Raw genomic sequence first — 24,095 nt, 5'->3', positions numbered from 1 at the left:
CATCGTCTTTGGTAGTGAGTGAAGCTTTCAGCATTGAGTAATTTAATTTGACTATGCAGATGCTTTCAACTTAGACAAATGGGAGAAGTATGCAAACATTACATTTTCAGATTTGGAAGTCGTCTTTTTTCTTGGCAATAATCCATAAAACGCTTATTAGCGTCGTCATATTTTTCCTTGAATTTATTCGGCATCGAATTCGATATGACATTTTCAGCAGAATTGTCCCGCATATGTGAAGATCATCATCAGTGTCCATTTCAAATATGTTTGGAAGTTGAGTTGATATTAGACCGAAACGACTTTTATCACAACGATAAAAGAATTGATTGTCAAGGAACTATTTCATCGGCAATGAGATTGTAAAATGATATGGTATTCATTTGAAAAATTCAAAATTCATGATAATGTTGATTACGATTTCAGAAAAAATAGTATTTGTACGTTGTGGTTAAAGCACATTCCCTTAGAGAAAAATTTTTCAAGGACCCCGATTTCTTTTTTTTTTTAAATAATAAATATTAGAAAGCAGATTATAGATATCTTGACTCGTTCTCGAAAAATGACTGTTTAAAATATTTCGCTATATCTTGGTTTCTGTTCGAGATATTCGAAAAATTCTAAACCGTTTTCTTCAGTAATTTTCTGGTTCATGATACTCATAACAGATCATATAAATCAATTACCGTTTTAGAGATATAGAGGGGAATTGGTGTTTATTGAATGAGACCTCCTATAGTTTTCAACACAGTTTTTTAGCCAGATACTTGTCGAAAAGCATCCCGGTTTTTCGAAAATATCATACGTTATTTTCGTTTAATTCGGGATTTAATTCATTTTCTGTCCATTGTACAATAATTGTAATGAAGTCATATATAGGGTGTCCCATTCAATTAGAAATATAATTATATTTAAGGTGTCGAAAAACTCAATATCTTCGAAACTGATGATATTTTTGAAAAACCGATAACAGGATGTTTTTCAACAAATATGTGACTAAAAATTTGCGTTGAAAAAGACAGGGTGTTCCATTTAGGAAACACCAAGCATAAAAATAACTAAAAAAACGTTTTTGAATTTTTCTAATATAACCGACCAAAAACCAAGATATAGCGAACTATTTGAAGCAGAACAAATTAAGATAACTATGACCTGCTTTCTGATATCTTGATATTTCGAAAAAAGAAATCGAGGGAAATTTTTTCTTGAATCTTATAGTTCTCGAGATGCTTTCAATGGGCAAGTCCTAGCCCTCAAAATTTCTAAGTTACCCTGTTAATAATTCGTCAAGAAGGAATTTTGTAGTGCTCAAGTGCCTATTTGTTTTTGTTGAAAGACTATTATAAGTGTAGTCTATAGCATGGCTTAGTGATCACCGCTATATTAAACAAAAATAGATGCAAAGGTTTTTTCTGCTCCATTTGTCTTCAATCTCTTGAAAGAAGATGTCAAGTTTCCCCCCATTTGTATCTCTGAACGCCTAAATAGCATTCGAACGTCAGTTATGGAATGCTAATCTGACAGCATAGATAAATGACGCGCGAGTTACGAAAAAGTTAAATTGGAAAAACGAGATTTTCCTAAAAATTCAATTCACGTTCAGGACAAAATTATTAATGGAATTAGTTTGATAAATTGATTAATTTCCTTTTTTTTTTGAACAGATGTTTTTTCTTGACTGATTAGCATTTAAAGTGTATAATTTAGGTTGCCTTATTTATGGAATAGCATTTTTTTGGGATTTGTTCCCTGAATATCAATTACCTGTTCTAGCTGATGTTTCGAATTGTATGACATATTTTGTCTGTTAATTATCGATGATTTTGCCAAGATTCATCTGAAGAATTCGAGGCTAAATCAAGTCTGCCGGTCAGCCGATAACTCTTGAACAACATGTGCTATGAATTTGATAATATCAGGTTAGGTTCAGGGTCCGAATATTGCGATTGAATTCGTTATTGAACAAAATCTCTTAGTAGGTACTTAAGTTATGTCCATATTTGATTTTTTTATCAATAGTCGAAAAAAACCATTTGAGACAGCTGAAAAACAGTAAAAAGAATTTTCATCCAAATTTCGTGAAAAATTATATGATTGGGAGGTTGAATATTTTCAAAAAATACAACAAACACAAATTGACCAATATTTCTACTGCCATCTATTGCAAAACGGCTGAAGCATAAACCCAGTTTTCAGAATAAAAATAGGAACAGTTCTCCAGAAACTTCTGATATGCACTAGTACTTGAGACACCCTGTTTAAAAATACCAATGTAAAAAATATCCAGCGACGAAATATCGAAAATTCAGAACTCCAAAACTATTACTGTTAAGACTTTGCGAAATGTTGAATTCTATACCATCGTAGCCATATGTGTTCTAAATTTCACGGAATTCAGTTCTCGAGAATTTGTTTTTTCAATTTTTTGCCTTGAAAGTTGAAGTGAATCATATTTTCCAGTGACATTTCAACCAATTATTGTACCAAACTTCATACAAATAACTGTTATTGTTTCGGAAATAACTATGGACCTCGTAAAGCCAGGTTTTTTTTTTCTCGAATACGATTCTACGCATTTCAAACCGTGAATATTTCAAGGGTGGTAATCATTTTTTACCTCGATCGATTCTAAAAGTATTATTATAGGAAATAATACCCCAAAATGAATTTCATTTCACTTTCACGTCCAGTATGATATAATCAAGAATAAAATAATCTAGTTTACATTTTTCAATCATAATAACACCCTATAAATAAAGGCTGTATTATGTAGCGTATCGAAAATTGAAAAACCATTAACTTAATGGCGTGTTTTAAACTTTTATAGCATCCACTTACGCTACATTGTCAGACTTCCATAACCTCGCCCAATGGTTCATTGATAAATTTATAATAAACAACGATAAAAAGCCATTCGTATTGAATAAATAATTTATAAATCCATTTTCTCTCCTTACACCCACTCTTTTGTTTGTTCTAAAATTACGACTTCATGATAATGTGGGTGCAGCTCTACCACAGCGATAAATAAAAGATAATACTGATTGTGTTAACTTGAGGGCACCTCGTACAAATTATGACTAGGAAAATTTGAATAATGTTCACCGGGCTCTGATATATGACCGTCTAAATAACATTTTTTTCCCTTGCTTTTTTCTCATTATTGACTTACTTCTGTGTCTGTTCTCGAGCATTCTGGCACGTTATATTTCCATTGAATAAACATTAGAATGTTCTTAGTATAATCTGGTCATACTGTGAGACATAAAAAAGTAATTTATACAAATTTGAATGAAGTGATATGTCCGGTCGTATATGAGAAAACTAGCTTCATAACTGAATAGGATCTTGTTTTTTCATTTGCAGTAATATACCTTTGAAATCCTTCAAGATATTTTCATAGTTACATTTGCACTGGAAAGCACTGAGTGAGAAGCACTATTGGAGTTCACACAACTCTTTTCCAATATATATAAAACAATTTAAAATGGTTATAAAGACAACACTGTTTTTTATTTTTTGACATTTCTTATGTCATTTGTGTTCAATAGGATATGGCATTCAATCATTAAAAAACACATTCTTCAACAACGTTTAAAAATTGTTGAATTGTTTTATCAGAGTCAGTGTCTATTCTTGAATACTGAGAGAAAATTTTTACTATTCGTTGTGTTGTAGAAAAATTTGAAAGTGAATTTTCTTTACCGTACAACTACAATTTAACAATTTCTGGAAGTTTTTGAGGCATTTGTATGTTCATGGCTAAACCTGAGGAACACAACACAAATGTAAAAAAATCATACACAGTGTTCGTATTGGAAAACCTTAAACAGGGTGATTCACCGGGATGGTCTATTAGATTTTGAGCTGAAAATTTGCATATTGTGGTTTGAGATAATGATCTTTCTCCCTAAAATATTTTCAGATCTCTATACCGGAAGCAGACTACTACATACTTCCTTATTTCAAATGACACACCCAGTATATTAATGCATCATTACATAGCTTGGTGACGATGGGGACTCACATTTTCGAATTTTTTTGGCATAAAAAGCATTTTCCGAGAAATTGGTTTTTTTTTTCGATTCTGCAAATACGTAGTATTATAAGACGTTCGCGGTTTGGATAAAAAATGTACGGGGTGTTCATAAGAAGATCATAAACTTGGACAACTGAAATTCATTAAAACATAAGATTTTCAAATTAGAACCTATATTTTTTATTATTTCAGTCGATTCTACATACAAAAATAGTGGGGGTTACTCAAGCAAATGAGTAACGTAAAATATATACGTAAAATGAATAGTTTAACGAGTTATCAAGGAAGAACTTTAAATGAGGAAAAACCGCAATTCGGAAAACACAGAAAGAAACTAGAATTCGATGTTTGGATAACTAAATTTTACATTTCATGAATTGTTGAGAAATCCATGAACCAACACAATTTTCAATTACGAATAATTCATTACAATTCTTGAAATGTCAAATTTAGTTATGGAAACAACAAATTTTAGTTTCTTTCTGTGTTTTCCGAAATTCGCAGACTACTAATACTACTAACACAGTTATAAATTACAGGTTTTTAGGTACAGGGTTTGCTCAGTTTGCTCAAGTAACCTCCACTATTTTTGTACGTAGAATCGACTGAAATAATAAAAAGTATAGGTTCTAATTTGAAAATCTTGAGTTTTGATGAATTTGAGTTGTTCAAGTTCATGATCTTCTTATGAACACCCTGTACTTTTTTGATCCAAATCGCAAACAGTATTACATACTACATATTTTCAGAATCGAAAAAAAAACATGTTTTTCCAAAAATGCTTTTTCTGCCAAAAAATTCAAAAAAATGTACTCATCGCCACCATAGTTTTCATAACAATCCCATTAACTTCTGAACTGTTGAGTTTTTAATGAAGGTATAACATATTGCAGAAATTGTCATCAACAAAGCTATGTGATAATGCAATAATATACTGGATGTGCCATTTGAAATAAGGAAGTAGTAGTCTGTTTCCGGTTTAACCGAAAATTGTTGAGATCTGAAAATATTCTAGGGAGAAAGAGGATTGTCTCAAAATCCAATATGCAAATTTTCATCACAAAATTATAATTTTTGTTTTTCATAAACGTCTAATATGCCATCCCGATGAATCACCCTGTATGAGATGGGATTCATTATGATAGCATTGTTGATTTTTCATCTAGATGACACATAAAGTTTCAGATTGTTATTATATGCTTTATACAGGTAAATTTTGTTCGGATCTGTAATCATTGAAACATTAGGTTTTTGCTTGAAAATTTGCACGGAGCTTCTAATTTTTATTTTATATCTACATCCAAACTATAAACTCCTTCAGTACTTGAATTTGGGTCATTCCAAAAGAGTTATATTCGTTTTTTGATTGTCCATTGAAAAAATCCAATGCACAATTGTTTTAGAACGTAAAATATACTTTTGCAGTAAATTGTCATCACATGAAACAATTCCTCGAATGCGCATTAATTAAAGATTCATACTATCAATCCAGTTCCTTTATGTATCGGATAATAATGAACAATGGTTAATGGATTTATTCTAGAAAGTAGAACAATGAATTGAACGTTCTGTATATCATGAAAAACATGCGTTGTAAAACCCACACACAATAATGCCTTACGTTGTTCAAAATACGTTCATTTTCGTTTCATGTTTCCATAAGACGTGTTCTGTCTCGTGCAGTTATTTTTTTTAGAACAAACGATCTGTTTATTTTAGTTCGATATCAATCGAGCACGTGACAACGAAGTTCTGGGTCTGACAAGCAATTTATTTATCGAGCACATGCCATATTAAAAAATTACAGTAAGGTACAATAATTCGAATAATTTTTTATAAGGTTATTCAATGAAAGGAAACATTGAAAATTTTCAGTTATTCCGTAAGATAATTTGTAACTCGTGTAATGAAGTAATAAAAATTGCACTTCAGGACAACTTTGTATAGGTACAGGATGATTCATTGAAAAGGTCCAATATCTGAATTGTAGATTCTAGACCTCAAACTGTAATTAAAAAGCACAGGTCTTCTTTTTGTTTAAGGACTGGAATTTATTTCCCTACACCTCTACTATAATTCCTTCAATTTTCAATTGTTGTTATTTGGGAGACTTTTCTCCCTTCTCATGCCACTTTTTTCTTCTACCAAGTTCTTTGGAAGAAGTATTTCCTCTTATCTGTCTTTCTTATTGGGATTTGTATTATCGTTCTTAATTATCTATTCTCATGCTCTTTCAGAGTCTATTGTCTTCTTTATTCGTTTTTTTAACTATTTTCTCAATAGTTTCAATTTTTAGTTCTTCTCTGATTTGTTGATTGCTAATATACCATGGGGCGCCAACTGCTGTATTCAATGTACATTGCAACTAATCTCTCTTGTCTTGTCTTTCGTATTATACCAGGTTACTCCTTCATATCATCATGCTTGGTATTAGCATTCTATTTATTATCTTCAGCTTGTTTTCTAAGGAATGTTTACTTTTTGGGTTGAGCATCGGGTAAGATCTGCCGTGCAAAAGCCTTGCCTTTTTCCTGTTTTCTTCTAGCTGTTTGCTATAATTCAATCTTTCATCTGGATTTCTCCTAGGTATTTTGACTTCTTGTTCCATTCAATCGTCTGATTTTTTGTTATGACATTTCCTGCTTTCTCTTTACTCTTGTTCCTCCAAAGTAGATTGCAACTGTTTTCATCGTAGGTATTCACTTTGAATCTCCTTTTCTTGAAGTATTCCATCAGTTTAGCTAAGTCTATCTGTAACTGACTAGTTATTGCTTTCTGTGTTCTAATGTGATAGTAGATAAAGGTGTCATCTGAAAATTGGGCTATAATGCATCTATTCATTGTTGGTATGTCTGCCATATATAAGTTGAACAGCAGCGGTCCTATCACCGATCCTTGGGGAACTTCAATTTCTCTAATCTACGACCTGGTGTTATCAATATTCACTCCAAATTTTCTATTTGCCAGGTATGATTTCATTAAACTCGTAAATTTGGTTGTAAATTTCATCAACTTCATTTTGTATATCAGACCTTGATGACACATTTTATCAAATGAGGCAAATTGATGAGAGTTTAGGCAGTGCTTATAAACACAACAAAAATACAATCAATGAAGATATGTAAGGAAATAAAAAGTGTATGAAGCAGAAATAAACCAAAATTGTGCCGAAAATGTCGACATTATCCAATTGTGTCAAAATAAATTTGTCGTTAATTTAATAAAAGTGATTGTTACATAAGTATCAAATTTTCTTACAATTTAGTCGTCGACAAGAGAAATAGTTATCAAATAATATCTAGGCATAATGATTTTACCAACAAAGAGATGCGCAAAATGATTTGTATTTTTGCTGAATCAAATTACAGTGGAACAGCTGCATCTTGAAAATAATATTCACAATTATACCAAAACCGAAGGTAACCCAATTTCAGACTGTTTCGAAATCTGTAACCGCTTAGTTGAAACGGTGTATTTACGTTCTCAAAGTCAACACGGAGCTACAAAAACCATGAAGAAGATGAAATTGTAATTCGTGTTGCAGAAAATCCAGATATCAGTACTCGTCGATTGAAAATGGCGAGGGAGATAAGCCAGGATAAGCTGTTTTTTTTAATATAGAAGGGGAAAATACCATATCCATATCATTACTATGCTGTTCAGAATTTAGGTATTACCTCAATATTAACTTGCACGTTACAACTATCAGTGTTTATCAGGTTTATACATACAAATTTTATTCTTATTCTATTGTTGCCTTCATCTGAAATTATTCTCTCAGGAAAAAGTGTAGTTTTCGTTTATTTAATACTTCAAGTATTGTATTGTTACATCACCATTCATTATAAAGCTTGAATGACACAGGAAGTAAAAAAAAATGAAGAAAGAGAAAAACAACCCAAAAATCAAATAGGTGGAGCCACACCAAGTAAGATGGTGTTATGGACTCGATAAATATGAGGATGAGTAATAAAACTGTCAGCGTTATGGAAGAAATGCTTATTTCACTTAGATGCAAGGGGATTCTATAAGATTCTCATAAATATACAGACGTATAATTATGAAACATGCGTGTCATCATCCTAATTTATATAGAACGCGATGCTTAAAATATTATAGCGACGTCACAACTCTTGATTTCAGGATAAAACAGCGTCAATCTCAACGATACGGAGAATTATATGAAACCTTCTCACTTTCGTGCCTTTTACTTAAAATCAATATTCGAAATGTCTAAATGTAGGCACCCAAGCAAATTCTCAAGGACATATTCAGGATTTTTTGACAATTTGAATATAAAGCATTTGCAGAACTCAAATGAATCCCTTCATTTCAAATTATCTATTGAAAGGGTCAGGCTAATTTAATTTGTGAGGGATTGAAGGGATCAAATAAATTCAGACTTCAAATTTATTTTTCATTTTAGTCTTGTCTACTAATCATATCCTTCTTCAGAAATATAGGTTAATAAATCATACGCTACCCCTGAATTCTTCGACCCTGATCAGTTTCTTAAATACATAGGCGTTCAACTTTGCTTCCGCCATTTTTCCCGAAATTCAAGGCTTTATTGTAAAAGACTCGTTATACATTTATGATTCTGAGTACATTCCATCTTTGGTCACTACTTTCTCCCATTTTTCTGGCAGCGTACGAATCCCGCATTGAAAAAACTGTTCATCTTTTGAAGCGATCCACGAATCGATCAAATTTTTTACTTCTTCATAAGACTGAAAGTGCTGGTAAGTCAGGCCTTCTTACAATGCTCGGCTCAAACGCATTAATTGCGTTCGATAACTATCGCCTATGATTGTTTCAGTTGATTTTAACAACTCATAATACACTACGCTGAGCTGGTCCCACCAAATAGTGAGCATGACCTTGGAATTGTAAACATTCGGTTTGGCCATCGACGTGGAAGCATGGCCGGGATATCCTCATGATTTTCTGCGTATGATATAATTCTGTCTTTGCCTTGCAAGCAGATGTTCACAAGCAAACAAATGCCGTTTAACATCTCTCGGCTTCAACTCGTACGGCACCTAATTTCCTTGTTTCTGAATCGTTTCCATGACTTTCAGGTGTTTTGAAATTGCTTGTTGCGTCACTCCCAATGATCCTGCCAATTCTTGTTGCGTTTGACACGAGTCTTGATCAAGTAATGCCTCCAATTCTGCATTCTCGAAAATCTCTCTTCCGCCGCCATGCTAGTCTTCGACGTCAAAATCACTATTCTTGAAGCGTTGAAACCACTCTCGACACATTCTTTCACTGATAGCGTATAGGTATTTGGGAGCATTCGATGAGCCTCAGCCGCATATATATTCATATTAATTAATGTAGAAAATTAAAATCTCCCGCAAATGCTGAGAATTTGCAGGAGCAGACATGTTTAATCGAGAATAATTTCATGATGCAGGCACGAATCCACTAACATTTCGATTTTACAAATATCTTAGCTCATTTTATGACATCTACGGTCTATTTATTTCGACTACAACTTACCGCTACAGTCATCTATTGCAGAACGCAGAAGCAAAGTTGTACATCTAATATTTCGTGGTTCCCAAGATATTATAGAAAAATGTTTTTTTTTAACTTCAGCTGAGTGGAAATCAATGAAAGCTGTCGAAAGCGACTAAAATTTCAAATTCAGCTCGTGAGGCTAAGTTAAAAAATCGTATTTTGGCATGTGTATGAACTATTGTTCATTGATTGTCTTGACAAAGGCAAAACCATCAACAGTGAATGTATCATAACGTTATTGGATCGATTGAGTGTAGAAATTAAGAAAAAGAAACTGCTTGACACCACTAAGCCACCATCAAGAGGGATATTCCAGGGAATGAAATTTGACTCTAATAAAGAAATCATTGTCGAGGTTGAAGCCAATTTCGGAAGCAAAGACGAATCTTTCTACAAAAAGAGTGTTGATAAGTTAGAGGAGCATTTAAATAACTGAATCAGTGTTGACTATGTTGATGAATTAAGCAGAATCATAATTTCCGGTACTTATTCATTTAGCTATCAGATTTTCCTATTTGAAATTTGAATTTTGCATAAAACTCAAGGTGTTTTAAAATGAATTACTACTCTACTATTATATAACTCTGCTGATTTCTTTCATTTACTCAATAACTACATAACAATCTCGATCCACTTTTCAAAGAATTTATACAGATTAAAATATTCCTACAATTCCATAGCAAAATTTATTACAACAGTTTGTGGAATTTATGATCCAGACTATACGCTATCAATTCAAATATCACACGCCTCTTATATTCGAAAAATTCGAACAATTCCAGCTTTAGAATGAAAATATTTCACAAGCCTCCCTATTATCGTTCCAGACATGTTTGACATTCCAACGTGAAAAAACTGAGGTTACTGCAACCAAGAAAAATAGAAAAAACCGAATAGGTCAAGCGATGTGTCATTTCTAGCGTTAAAAATATTTCCGCTCTTTTAATATCTTAAGTGTAGGACACATAACGATTTCACAGTTGATATATTTCGAAATTAAACCTTCGGTTAGTAGTTAAGCTTTCATGAGAAAAATCATTATCTGGACGGAAATGATGAATAAATATTTATCCGTATACCTACTTAGGCTCTAGTGTTGATATAGTGTTTTTTCTGCACTTTCAACGACTGGTATGAATCACGCTATATTCAAACAACCCGTATTTAAGTTGATAGAATCGATTTGAATGAAAATCTAGGGCATCTTGCTATTGGGTTCATTCCTAGTCTTGAATTTCGTAATTTTCAGGAATCCTAAAGGAAAATCCTGAATAATAATGAGTTTTCCAAAATGAGGTTTCATTTTGATGAAAAAAACAATGGATAACTACTTGTAAATCTCGACTAACAATTTATAATTTGAAATGGAAAGGATATCGGGTGTGTAGTCAAACTTGAACAATTTTATCTCTTTATTGCTTCAGCCAAGCTTTCGGACAATAACTTGTCCTTCTTCAGGGCTATTGAAAATTACATAAAGTTGCCTTGCACTTTGGGTAAATATGTATTTTCAAAAATGAAGGACAAAACACCAACATCCAACAAGTCTGGAATAATTTACTCCATAGATTGCATGGAATGTAATAGACCATATATAGGCCAAACTGGCAGAAATTTGAATACTAGAATAAAGGAACATGTTAGAGATTGTACAAAAGGGAGACAAACCACTGGATTATCTAAACACATATATGAAACGGGACATACTATGAAGTTCTCAGAGGCTAGGTGCTTAAGATCTGAGCGAAACAAATATAAAAGAGAGTTTTTGGAGGCGGTTGAAATCATGAGCCATGAAACAAATTTAAATATCTACTCAGATTTTAATGGTATTAATTCCATTTATAGCAACATCGTTCAATTGATCAATATGAGTCAAATTAGATGATTATGCATTACAGATGATTCCCTCACTATAAAACGCCTTATCATTCCTCATTGTGTGACGTCACTCGTCCTCTGTTGTCGTTCCTCTCTGTGTCTGTGTCTTGTCTTTGTGTTTTTTCTATGTTTTTAACCTTTGACATTATTCGTTCATATGTCTTTTAAGATTTGACTGGTTTGATTCTGTTGTTAAGATTAAGTAAAAAAAATATAGTTATTCCTGCCAAATTACATATTATATATGAACATTGTAATAATTTTAACTTTTAAGACTCACATTGATGTAAGTTATGCTGTGTTAATTTCTGTGTGTTTTTTTACAACTTTATGTAATTTTCAGTAGCCCTGAAGAAGGACAAGTTATTGTCCGAAAGCTTGGCTGAAGCAATAAAGAGATAAAATTGTTCAAGTTTGACTACACACCCGATATCCTTTCTATTTCAAAAAACAATGGATGTTTATTTCATTGTAAAGAAGAAGGTATGTGCCATTGCATTAACATGGTAAAAGAATATCAGCCAAATGCCGCCACGACTACAACACAGGTTGCAACACTGTATCCTTTTCATGAAATTTTCCAAGACCATTTCGCACATTTGTGACAGTATGTCCTCGATAACTTGATGACTTTTTAAGGTCTTGGAATCGATTGTAGAGCATTGGCATGGACCTCATCTTTCACGTATTCCAAGGAAAAAGTCTAAAGGTGTTAAATCACATGAGCTCGATGGCCAAATGTGATCACCTCTTCGAAACATAACACGGCCAGGAAACTTTTCTTGCAAAATTGCTATTGTTTCGTGGCTTAGGTCTTACGTACCGCTTTCTTGTTGCAAATAAATGTCGTCTTCATCTTCCGATTCCGGCCATAAAAAATAATAGTCAGATCACGATAATGCAATCCATTCATCATAATACTTGCTATTACAAATGAGAAAAAGGCAAAAATGTTTTCAGAATTACTGGAACATCAATTTAAGTTAAATCCAAAAATCGACGACGACCATTTTAACCAATGAGTTAAAATACATGGAACTATAACAGAAAATGATCACAATGAAATGGAAGAAGATACAAAAGCACTTGGAATAGACGGAATACAAAATCAAGCAATTAAAAACTTACCGGGAGAAGCTCAAAATGAAATCATTGAAATAGACAGATTTATACTGAAAATAGGATATTATCCAAACAAATGGAAAACGACGGATACAATCTTAATTTTAAAGAAAGGAAAAGACAAAAAAGACCCAACGAACTATCGACCCATAATCCTATTATCGGCAATTAGTGAAGTGATGGAAAAAAAAATAGTTGGCGAAAGATCAACAGATTTCATAAAAGAAAAGAAAATAATTCCAGAATACCAGTTCGGGTTACGCAAAGAGCATTCAACGATCTACCAACTGGTAGGACTAACCGAAAATATTAAGGAGAAAATGAACCTTTCTACAGACAGTAGTGCAATATTTCTGAACATAGAAAAGGCATTTGATAAAATGTGGCATCAAGATCTACAAATTAAAGTTAATGAAATTTCCAACCAATCTTACGAGATTAATAAAATCATACCTGGCAAATAGAACATTTAGAGTGAATATTGATAGTACCAGACCGACGATTAGAGAAATTGAAACCGGTGTTCCCCAAGGATCGGTGATAGGACCTCTGTTGTTCAACTTATACACGGCAGACATATCAAAAATGAATAGATGCAAGATAGGCCAGTTGCAGATGACATCGTTATCTACTAAGAGTAGAACACGGAAAGCAAGTCAGTTACAGATAGACTTAGATAAACTGATGGAATATTTCAAGTAATGGAAATTCAAAGTGAATACGACAAAATAGCAATCTACTTTGGAAGGAAAACAGTAAAGAAAGCGAAAGCTGGATATGTCGAAATAGAAAATCAGACGATAGAATGGAAGAAGGAAGCAAAATATCTAGGAGTAGGTACCCTAGATGAAAGATTGAATTTTAGCAAACAGCTAGAAGAAAACAGGAAAAAGTGAAGGCAATTGCACGGGAGACTAACCCGCACTCAACCCAAAAGGTAAACATTCCTTAAGAAACAAGCTGAAGATAATTACTTTAAATGCCTTAAGACCTAGGTCTTTAGCAAAATACGGTATAATTTTTGATTGAAATTTTGTTGTTTTATGTTGAATAGTCACTCGAATGTTCACGTCGAAAATCAGGAGGATCAAATTATCAGAACTCCCCATTTATATAAAATAAGTGACAACAATGACATCTCATATAATGCATCAGTTCTATAATTTCCAATAGGAACAAGCGCACAAAAGCTCCTGACACCAAGACAGAATTAAATACAGAATACGTTTTAGATTTTTTTACTATTTTTGCTATCAAATCATAATCCAAATCAGCTTCTAGCTTATGCTATATAGCAGGTTCAAAAATTCCTAAATGATTTTTTTTTGTGAGGAACATTTCCATATCCACATTCCTTGAATGCCGTCTCGATAGGAAACAGAAGTGAATAAAACTCGTGCACTGTTTAACGAAACCTTCACTATGTGTATTTATATGCCTGGTATGGATCTGAGTTAGGCAACACATAATACGCGATCGTGAGTTGGTGGTAGCATACGTAGACGGAGATCTCGTACTGGTGTATTATCCGTTTTTCATTCGTCTGAAGTTTAATTTCTTTTAAATTTTGAATAATTACCTATATGAAAAGAACTAATGACTATCATTATAACCATGAAATGATTAATGACCGCTAGGTAAGTACGAAACTTACAATCGTATATTAGCGAGTAATAATTCATTTATGAACGTTTAATGACAATGTATACCATTTAATTCAATGATATATTCTTGTAGGAAACCCTGGGGGGTATGTTATGAACGATAAATCGCCAAATTGCTTTGGGGAATAAGGACATAAAATGATTTTTTTGTCTTGATAATTCGAAAATTCCAAATTGTTTCGTCTTCGATATCTTAGAAACCATTTGTTTGGTTTTGTTATTTCTAAGTAGATAAAGAGAAACATGAATAATGCGAAAATTGACGAAATAATAGTCATTACCATCATAGAAATATAAAGAATCGAAAGAAAGGGATTGAGGTTTCTATGTACTTCTTTCTTTCAATTTTTATGCATTTGAAAAATGTCTGTAACTATTAATAAATTTGATTTGATTGTCCGTGTAAAAGCTACAAAGCTCATGAATTTTTAATAACTTACTTCATTTACTGTTGACTTTATGCACTTAAGATACTCAAAAAATTTCTATGAAATGTTATAGACAGATTCAGAGATATGGAATGTTTTCAAAAGAAAAATTATTCTTCCAATTACCTATATGTTCTTTACGAAATTTTGTATGAATATCCATTTAGCTATTTTGAGACTGATTTCTAATTTGAGTTCTATCAAATGGATATTTTTTCAGTTATGGAACCGTTTTTATATTTTCAAAGTAGAAGAATGTGAAAATGTCGTTCCATTTTTCAATTCAAGAAGTACCATTTCAGTGTTTCGAAAATGTTATCAAAAATTGTGAAAAAAAGTGAACAATGACTTTTGTATTTCAAATTAGAACCTTATTTTTTATGATTACGTTGTATTCTGCGAGAAAAAATAATGATAGTATTTAAAAATAATAACGCTTCTAAATTCAATACAGTATTTGAAATTTTCTTGATTTATTTTGTATGTAGTGTAACAATCAGTACTTTTTCATAAGGGTATTTGATAATCGAGAGAAGATGTTTTGGCCTCGGTTTTAGCATACCTAGAAACGAATGAAGAAAATTTACTCTACTTAGGGGTTGTCCATTAATCACGTGAGGCTTGAAAGGGGGGGAGGGGTTTGATAAAAATCACGAAAATATCACAAGGGGGAGGGGGGGGTGTAGTAAGATATCACGTGTATTTATTTTTTCGTCAAACGCGCGATTTTTAAACAAATATTAAGCGGCAGGGCGCGGCGTGTAGTGACCTTGACTACATTAAATATATTCATGTACTAGTACAATACATGTTTTTCCTATGATTACACTTTTCGTTTATTATTATTGTTATGGCAATCAAAAAAAAGTTGCAACCTGGTGTAGACATTTTTATTATGGTCCTTAATTTCAGAAGAAAGATTATAGTTTATACCTGTATTTAAATTAAGATGATATTTAGAAAATTTTAAGATTCGTTGTAGGTACTAAAAATACACGTGATGTTGAGAAGGGAGAGGGGGGGTGGTCTTAAACCTCACTACGTATCACCAATGGGGGAGGGGGGTTTAAAAAATGCTAAAAAAAGATCACATGATTAATAGACAACCCCTTACAACAGAAATCAAGAAAATCTCATATATCTCAGAAACTATTGATCTTAATATAAGTATTTATTTTCGCAAAATCTAACGAAATAATCATAAAGAGGGTTTTCACTCGAAAAAAAGTTATTATTAATATTTTCCTTTGACAATTTTCGACAAAATATTCTCCTTAAATTCAAAAGTTGCACGACATTTCCACATTTTTCTACTTCGAAAATACGGTCCACGTTTAGGATATTGAGAATAAATCTAATGAACAAAATACTGACTATGCTTATTTCCATTTATTTAGGATTTTTTTTTTATATTTTGGAAACTTCTTGGAATAATGCAACAATTGGAACAGAAAATGTTTTAGAATTGAGTAGTCAATCATATTAGAGAACAAAAAATTAAAAAAAAAATCCTTTCCCTTTATAACTTAGGTGAAGTACCTACTTAGGTGGCAAAAATATTTCAGCTTAGTAGAGAATATCAATTAACATCATAATATCAATTTTCATATTTCAAATAGGCCCAGTTCGCCAGAAAGGTCTAATAGGTACTCGAACTGTATACAGGGTGTTTCAAATTAAGTCGGCACCATTGCTTACTCCGTTATTATTGATGCTACGATGTCGGTGCAATGATCAAACTAGTAGCATTTTTAGTGGTCTTCTCGATGCCGAAAACAAAAAGCAAATTGACAGTCGCGTTGTCAAAATATTTCATAAAATTATATTTTTTTCAATGGAACACCCTATATTTTCTCATGCATTTCGATTCGTCGTGATAACATTCCCAACAACAAAACTCATATCACCTTTCTTCCTAAAGTGGAAAATGGGCGACTTATTTTGAAATATTTATTTCTTTCACTAGTACAAAAAATGTATTTGTATTGGCGAATAAACCCCATGATTGTCCAAAAAAACATTTTTTGTACTTATACGAATGACAATATTTTGTTAATAATAGCAAAATAAGACAGTAAAAAGAAAAAAGTGCGCTGGGATGTGAACTCGTGAAACCCGTGATCATCATGTAGCACCACTCAATCGACACCACTAAGCTATTTGATATTAATAGACAAAACGATAATTTCCATCTTAAAGCCATTTCGCTAGCCGCATTCATTTTGTGAATCAATAGTGTCAATAGAAGGGCTCAAATATGTGTTCAACAAGAAGGCGGTGTTTTTGACCATTTACTCGATATTTTATAGCGCTTTATCGAATCCGTTTGTTATAAATGTTTCCTATTAATACAACTGTCTCATTTTCACCTTAACGAAAAAAAGGCAAATGAGCTTTGTTGTTGAAAATGTTATTACAAATCGAAATGCATGAAAAAATATAGGGTGTTCCATTGAAAAAAATATCATTTTATGAAATATTTTGACAACGCGACCGTCAATTTTTGTTTTGTTTTCGGCATCGAGAAGACCACTAAAAATGCTACTAGTTTGTCCCTTTAACCGACATCGTAGCATAAATAATAATGGAGTTAGCAATGGTGCCGACTTAATTTGAAACACCCTCATGGGCGCCCGCAGGGGGGGGCTATGGCCCCCCTGAGATTTCGATTGCATCATTTTTCAGCACAACACCCTCAATATTACTTTCTCAATCCATAGAGCAAGGAAAAAAGGAAAGTAATGGATTCACAACAATTTTCCAATTTTCAATGGAATCACTATACATATATCCATTATATACTATGCACATATAAATAATCGGCAGAGGTATTTTTTGAATTGAAAACTTTTTTTAGGCGCGTTGAGTACTTCTTGGGTAAAGAAAAATCGTGGAACCGAACGCAATGCATGCGTGTCAATTCTTGCAAAAATTCATCTTATATATACTCTCCTATTGTCTTTAATAGATGAAGGTAATAAAAAAAAGTGTTGCAGAAAATAGAAAAAAAATTTACAGATTATAAAAACAATATTCCCTTGTTTTGTGGAACTCGTTGGCCAGCTAGATATAAATCTTTGCGAGTTTTCGCTGAAAACTTCAACACTATATTCAAAACTCTCTTTGCTATAATATCTGGAGAAATTTCAATTAATTAATCAACAACAAAAAGAGCTGCTCAGTTATAGGCTGCAATAAACTCTTTCACTTTTGTGACTTGTTTGACGGTAGCAAGTAAATATTCAAATATATTGGAACCAATAGCAAATACACTACAAGGTGTTCCTATTAATTTTGCAGATTTTCACCGTCATATAAATTTTATTATAGAAATATGTGGAAAATATCGCTCAGATGATGCATGCTTCACAGGAATTTTTTCCAAAGCATCATCTATTGCTCAGAGTCTCAATATAGAGATTGGAACCACAAATTTGCGGTAGACAAATGTATAGATCTAACTATGAAGCAGATTCAGCTGAAGATTACTTAAAAAAATCTATATTCATCCCATATTTAGATCATTTGATTTCAGCCCTTGAAACGAGATTCTCGAAAGAACATGTAATGCTTTTTTCTTTGTTCAATTATTTGCCAAAGAATTCAAAATTACTAGATATTGAATCTTTCGCATCTTGAGGTCGGCAATATATATAACATCGAAAATTTAGAAAGTGAATTGAACATTTGTAATGAGTATTTATCTAAATCACAAATGGATGAAAACATAAAACTTGAAGATCTTATCGGACAATGTAAATTTTTGTCCTGCTGTCAAAGAATGCCTTATTCTTCTCCTTACATTTCCATGTACTACTTGTACTATAGAGCGTAGTTTCAGCACTTTGGGCAGAATTTTATTTTAGTTTAGAATAAAATATGCCTACTCTGTTGTATAGCGATCAAGTATTTTGTCTTCAGAATTAATATTGTTTTTATGAGTTGTTTTTTTCAATTTATGATTTGTTTAATTTGATAATATACTTATTTGTTGTTTTTACAATCTAGATCTAGAGCAATTCTGTGTTATTTTGAATCATATTTTAGTATCAAGTTTTGAACTTCATTGTTTGCGTCATTCAGTGTATATTTCAAGATTTATTATTATTCATTTATTATTTTTATAAACATAGTTTTATCGAGCGTTTATGTATATATTTTTCATTTCGTTATTACTCGTTGATTTTTCTTTATTTATTAGCAATTATAATAATTATTTCATTCCGTTCTCCATATTTTTTATATTTTATTTTTTTGTAAATTGATCCGTTGAATGTGACTCGTTTTGAAAAGAGTTACCGTATTATTTTACATCACCCTATGTTGGTATTAAAAAAAAAATGTTGAAGTGGAAAACTTCATAATTTTAATTTTGCATAGTCATCCCCCCACTTATGAATATAAATACAGGCATAGAAAGAAACGGAATACTAATATCGCCTACGACAATCATGGACGCCTTATCGTTTTTCAATAATTTTCATTTTGCCCCCCTGACAAAAAATTCTGCGGGCGCCCATGAACACCCTGTATACATTTTCGGGTGCGTCCATATATCTCCAAACACCCGGTACTTCCGCTACCACTACAAATGCAATTAAACGCATTCAGCTCCCTCAACGTGTGTAATCGTACGTTGACCCCCCTCTCCACCGCCATAATCCAAATTACATAACCTCTGCTCCACTGAACAGACACACCGAATAACGTTAACCTTGATTACCATATCCCACAACATCCGTTCTTCTTCTTCTTCCACCGTTGGCCACCCGCACCCCACACCCGATAACTTATCTAATTTCGTCGAAAGCTTCGGCCCCAGCTCACGATCAACCTTATCAGCGGTCCATATGCTCAAAAGAGTCAAAAGCACCGTTGATATCGCAGGTCTCGGTACAGTTCCCAGCGCTGGGCAACCGCCTAAATCGGTTTAATTATAAATTTTAAAAGGTAAACGGCTTCTTCCTGTTATTCACGAACAATGGACACTGACCGGCCAGACCCAACGTTACAGGTACGCTGCCTACCATGGTAATAGCCGCCATTGTTGCAGTAGACTGCCTCTTCGACTAGCACTTGGCCCTTACTTGAACCATCGCAGTGGTGAGTTTGCACACTCAGTGGCCGAATTCGGGAGTGACACCTCTTTTCTTGACTTTTACCGGCTTCGGGCATGTCGGGCACTTGGACTGTGTTGGGATGTGCTTAACCTTCAACCCCGTATTGCGTTCAATGGCCTTTCTCTCTCTTGTCTTCTCGGTTTTGTTGTTGGTGCGTCGAGTGATGTGAACTAGTGATCTCTTTCGACGATTATATTTGGGATAATATGGATACCGTTTGCGACGGTGTTGTCCTGATCAAATGTAAGTTTCCCACCGTTCTTGTTTTGGGAGGTTATTTATGGGATTTTGGGTTGTTTGTTTTCATGATATGTGGGACTGTTTTGCGATGATTCGCTTTGTTTTGTAAATATGAAGGGACTGAATTATTATGCATGCTTAAGTAGTCTTTCGTAGGTGACTCAGTAAGGAGTGGGGGTAAAAGCATTGATGTGACAAGGACTATGCGTTTCCTTCATAATAACATCCTTGTTATTGTTTTCATCAATTTTAAGGAGATTCAAATCAATCAGGCGATGGATGTGCAAAAAACATTTTGAAAATAGGAAACGTAAACTTTCAAATTCCATTTCATCGAAAGTAAAGTTACAGTTAAAACCTTTTCAAGGACACTTGATTAAATAACAATCTTTACTTCTGACACTATTCTAGTAGTAATTTGCAGTAAAAAATATTCGGAACACATATTTTGAACTTCAACATTGCATGTCGCCCTTTTTTTGACATACACAGTTCTTCAATTTCAATCCTTTGAAATTCACAGTCCTTGAACAACCTATTTTGGTACCAAATTTAATCCAAATAACTCTTATAATTTCGTAGATTTTTTTTATACCCCTACCAAAACGTGAACTGTGAAACTTTCAAGAGATGTCACAAAATATATTATTTTCATGGAAGATTCCAAACAGTTTTTTATTCGAAATAATGAACCCAAATTGGAAGAAAATATAGATGATCATTCGCATCACTTGTAATTGATAGAAAACAAACTTCATAGTGTATAATTTGGAGCATCGTTAGAAACGGTTTTTATATTAGGAAAAAGTATTAGAAATAGATCTGGTTGAGTATAGGGTTTTCTAATTAGGAATTATACAATTTAAATTCGTTGGAACGTTAAAACTCGCTATTATTTTTTGACATTTCTTATGTCATTTGTAGTCAATATCTCAATCATGGAAGAACACACGTTTTAAAAAAGTTTAGAAATTGATAAATTGTTTCATCTGAATCAGTGCTCATTTGAGAATACTCAGAAAAATGCATGGAAGACATTATTCAGTTAATCGACTCAAGATTTTTCGTATATTAGACAAATTTCTCTCAGTATTCACGAATGAACAATGATTCTGATAAAATAAAAATAATTCAACAATTTCTCTGTTGAAGCGGGTATCTTTTCATAATTAAATGGCATAACCTTTGAACACAAATGACATAAGAAATGTCAAAATGTAAAAAATGTTGCCATGATGACTATTCTAAATTGTATAATTCCTATTGCAAAATCCCTTTATATGAGACTGACTGTATTGAAAATCATTTTCTTATCAAATTTCTTTTTCACGAAAATTTCATGAGATGCAAATATAACATCGTAAAATCCTAAGATTGAAGCAAAAATATGAAAACAGCACGTGAAGCCATAGTTTTAGCCAAGCTGTGTATTTTCAGCAAATAATTAACAGAAAATCTCAGTCTATATGAGCGGATACATAAAAGACATTGCTTAACATTCAGCTATGAAAAAGCAAGCACATCCTGGATACCATCAGACATTCGTCACATAAATTAATGACTAGGCCATGAATAAACTGAATAACAATTTCCAAGAAGTCCAACCGAATTTCATGAGAATTGTGATTGATCAACAAAACAAATAATGAATAATGCCTAATCATATAAATAAGATATCGATGGAAACGTCAGCCTACAACTTTATCGGATATCTAAAACAAACAACATCGAGCCCTTCTGAATATAGGTATCGTTACCATATTTGGTTGGTATACAATATTCAATCTACAGGAAGTCATTACCAAAATAAAGAAAAAAGGTACACTAGACAGTAGGAAATTATTGTTTAACGAATAACAAAGAGTCAAGAAATAATTAATGTAATCTTATGAACTATTGTATTATGGCGTAGGAATTAATATTAAGAACTTCAAGTAAATTCAAATAAATACGGATAATTTTTATGGAACAAGTATATAAGTGAAACTTTAAAGCACCCACAACTTTTTTTTTTTATTTTAGCTGTATCATAACATTTTTGAAAATTAATTTCAGACTGGTATAATGTTTCTTCCAGACTAAAATTTATTTCAAATAAGTTTGTTAATGTTCAAAAAATTCTCACCCGAAATTTTAAGGGAGGCGAGAATGGCATGCAGAAAAATGAAAACAAAAATATGTAGAAAAGAAATATTAATGAGAATATTAGAATTAAATGCTATGATGGATCGGGAAGAAACATACTCAAAATAAGAAAAGAATTCAATTTGTTGTTGTTATCTTTGTTGAGATTTCGCACTCTTTTCAGTTCATAGAAAAAAGATTATGATACATCAGGTGATAAAAAATATTTTTTGTGTATATTATTCGATCATTTTGACATCTTTCTGTTCGCCTCGTTTTAGTCGATGAAACGTTTTGAAACCAAAATTTTCGAGATATTCATTTGAAAATATTATTCTTTCGACTTTTTTTTAAGCGCTCGTTCCCCAAAAAGATTGATCTATCATTCCGTCATAACGTCTGTCTTTGAGCCGGGAACGGTTTTTTTAAAATATGTAGAACAGTTTCTACAGACATGGCCAGTTGTACGCTATGTAGAGTGTTAGTATCAGCATGGTTATGTAATTAGTATGACTATACTTATCAAACAGGATTGAGGTTTTCACAAAAATTAAGTGATGGTTTCACATAACAACTGAACAAAGTAACAAGTTATTTGACAATTCTGTAACCAGCCTACTACAAAAAATAAAAATAAAGTTCAAATTTGCGTAACTAGACTCGATATTTTCATAGAGTGTGATACATTGTTGAATTCGCAATTTTTTCTTCATCGCCTCATAAAGAGAACCAATATGGCGTCTATCAGAAAAAAAATTGATTATCGCGTCTCTGAATCAAAGAAAAACAGGAAACATCTGACGACACCATTAGAATCTCTATGTTGGATAATGGCTACAAACCGAATTTCGTGAAGTTATCTCCAAAAACAAATGAGTTATACAGAAGAAAAAACTTGATTTTTAGTTTTTCCGAAATGTCTCGGGAACCATTAGAGATATTTCAAATCTTTTAACACCAACACACTCATCTCTACATAACGCAACTTTTTTGTAATTTAAGCCACTTTGTATTTTTAACGGTTTTCGATATCCCTGTAGTGCCCCTCTAATAGTTCTAACCCTGTATATATTTGTCCAGTTTATAATGAAACACCCTATATATACAGTTACGTTGTCTCCAGAGGCGCAATTGGCTCGAAAGCTCTTGACCTGACGTCACTTCTTTCCTCATTTTGTTTCATTCAAAGAATCACAATTTCCGTAAAGGATAATAATTACGCTAAAATGATTGCTATTGAAGAAAACGTTTTGTCCGCCAGGTGAAGTAAATTTCCTCACATTCTCTGAAAGCTAGACAAGACCCCCTCTCGTGAGTGATCCCAATGGCGCCCCTGAAGAATAAGCATCCGAAACGTGCTAGTGGTAAAAATAAAATACCTTGGCGGGAGTTGTTGATAGTTGCCATGGTTGCATTACTAGAGCTTGGACTCCAAATCGAAATTCAAGTTGAACGTATTCACAATCAGAAACGGTATGAAAATAAGAGCGTTTTCCCATTTTCACTTATTGAAAATGAGTGTTTTGTCGAAGGAGCAACGGACCTTTTTTGTGAAAGTTAATGGTTGTTGGTGATGTGAGTTATCATCTGTTTTCTTTCCTTCAAGTATCTCAAAATGGCGAAGATTGGTGATGATGTCGTTCTTATCAAATGTAAGTCGAATTGAAGAAGCTTTATACAGGGTGTATCAGTACAACAAACTTCAGAGGGTGATTCTACATAAAAAAAATAATGAGAGTTTTTTTCATAAATTTTGTTCACAAATGCTTCGTATTCCAAGATACGGGGAGTTGAAATTTTTCATGAAAAACTGACCGAAACCGGTCAAGATATTTAAATAAAACTTGTTGAGTTTCAAGAGATAATTATTGTGCTTTTATTGACATGCAATAAAGAATAATGATGTATCTTTCTTAAAAAAAAATAATACGCTACTGACATATTTCAAGAT

At 32.7% G+C, this 24,095-nt stretch overlaps 1 protein-coding gene across 3 annotated transcripts in view; it reads left to right on the top strand.

The window, feature by feature from the left end:
- The window catches only part of LOC123681355 (rho guanine nucleotide exchange factor 10), a 112,381-nt gene that overhangs the window by 55,147 nt on the left and 33,139 nt on the right, over positions 1-24,095 (top strand). Inside the window, exon 1 of one of the 3 annotated variants that reach the window (XM_045619726.1) lies at positions 19,660-20,023. The exons of 1 other annotated variant lie outside the window; for it this stretch is intronic. In XM_045619726.1, coding sequence (XP_045475682.1) covers positions 19,987-20,023 — 37 coding nt within the window. In that variant the 5' untranslated portion in view covers positions 19,660-19,986. Of the gene's footprint in view, positions 1-19,659; positions 20,024-23,582; positions 23,797-24,095 lie in introns of those variants that run through there. One more of the 3 variants, XM_045619725.1, reaches the window with a different exon arrangement.

This window comes from Harmonia axyridis, chromosome 5, assembly GCF_914767665.1.
Source record: "Harmonia axyridis chromosome 5, icHarAxyr1.1, whole genome shotgun sequence".
Lineage (NCBI taxonomy): Eukaryota > Metazoa > Arthropoda > Insecta > Coleoptera > Coccinellidae > Harmonia > Harmonia axyridis.
Note: the sequence above shows the minus strand (reverse complement) of the source record. Positions and strands in the feature narration are given on the sequence as shown.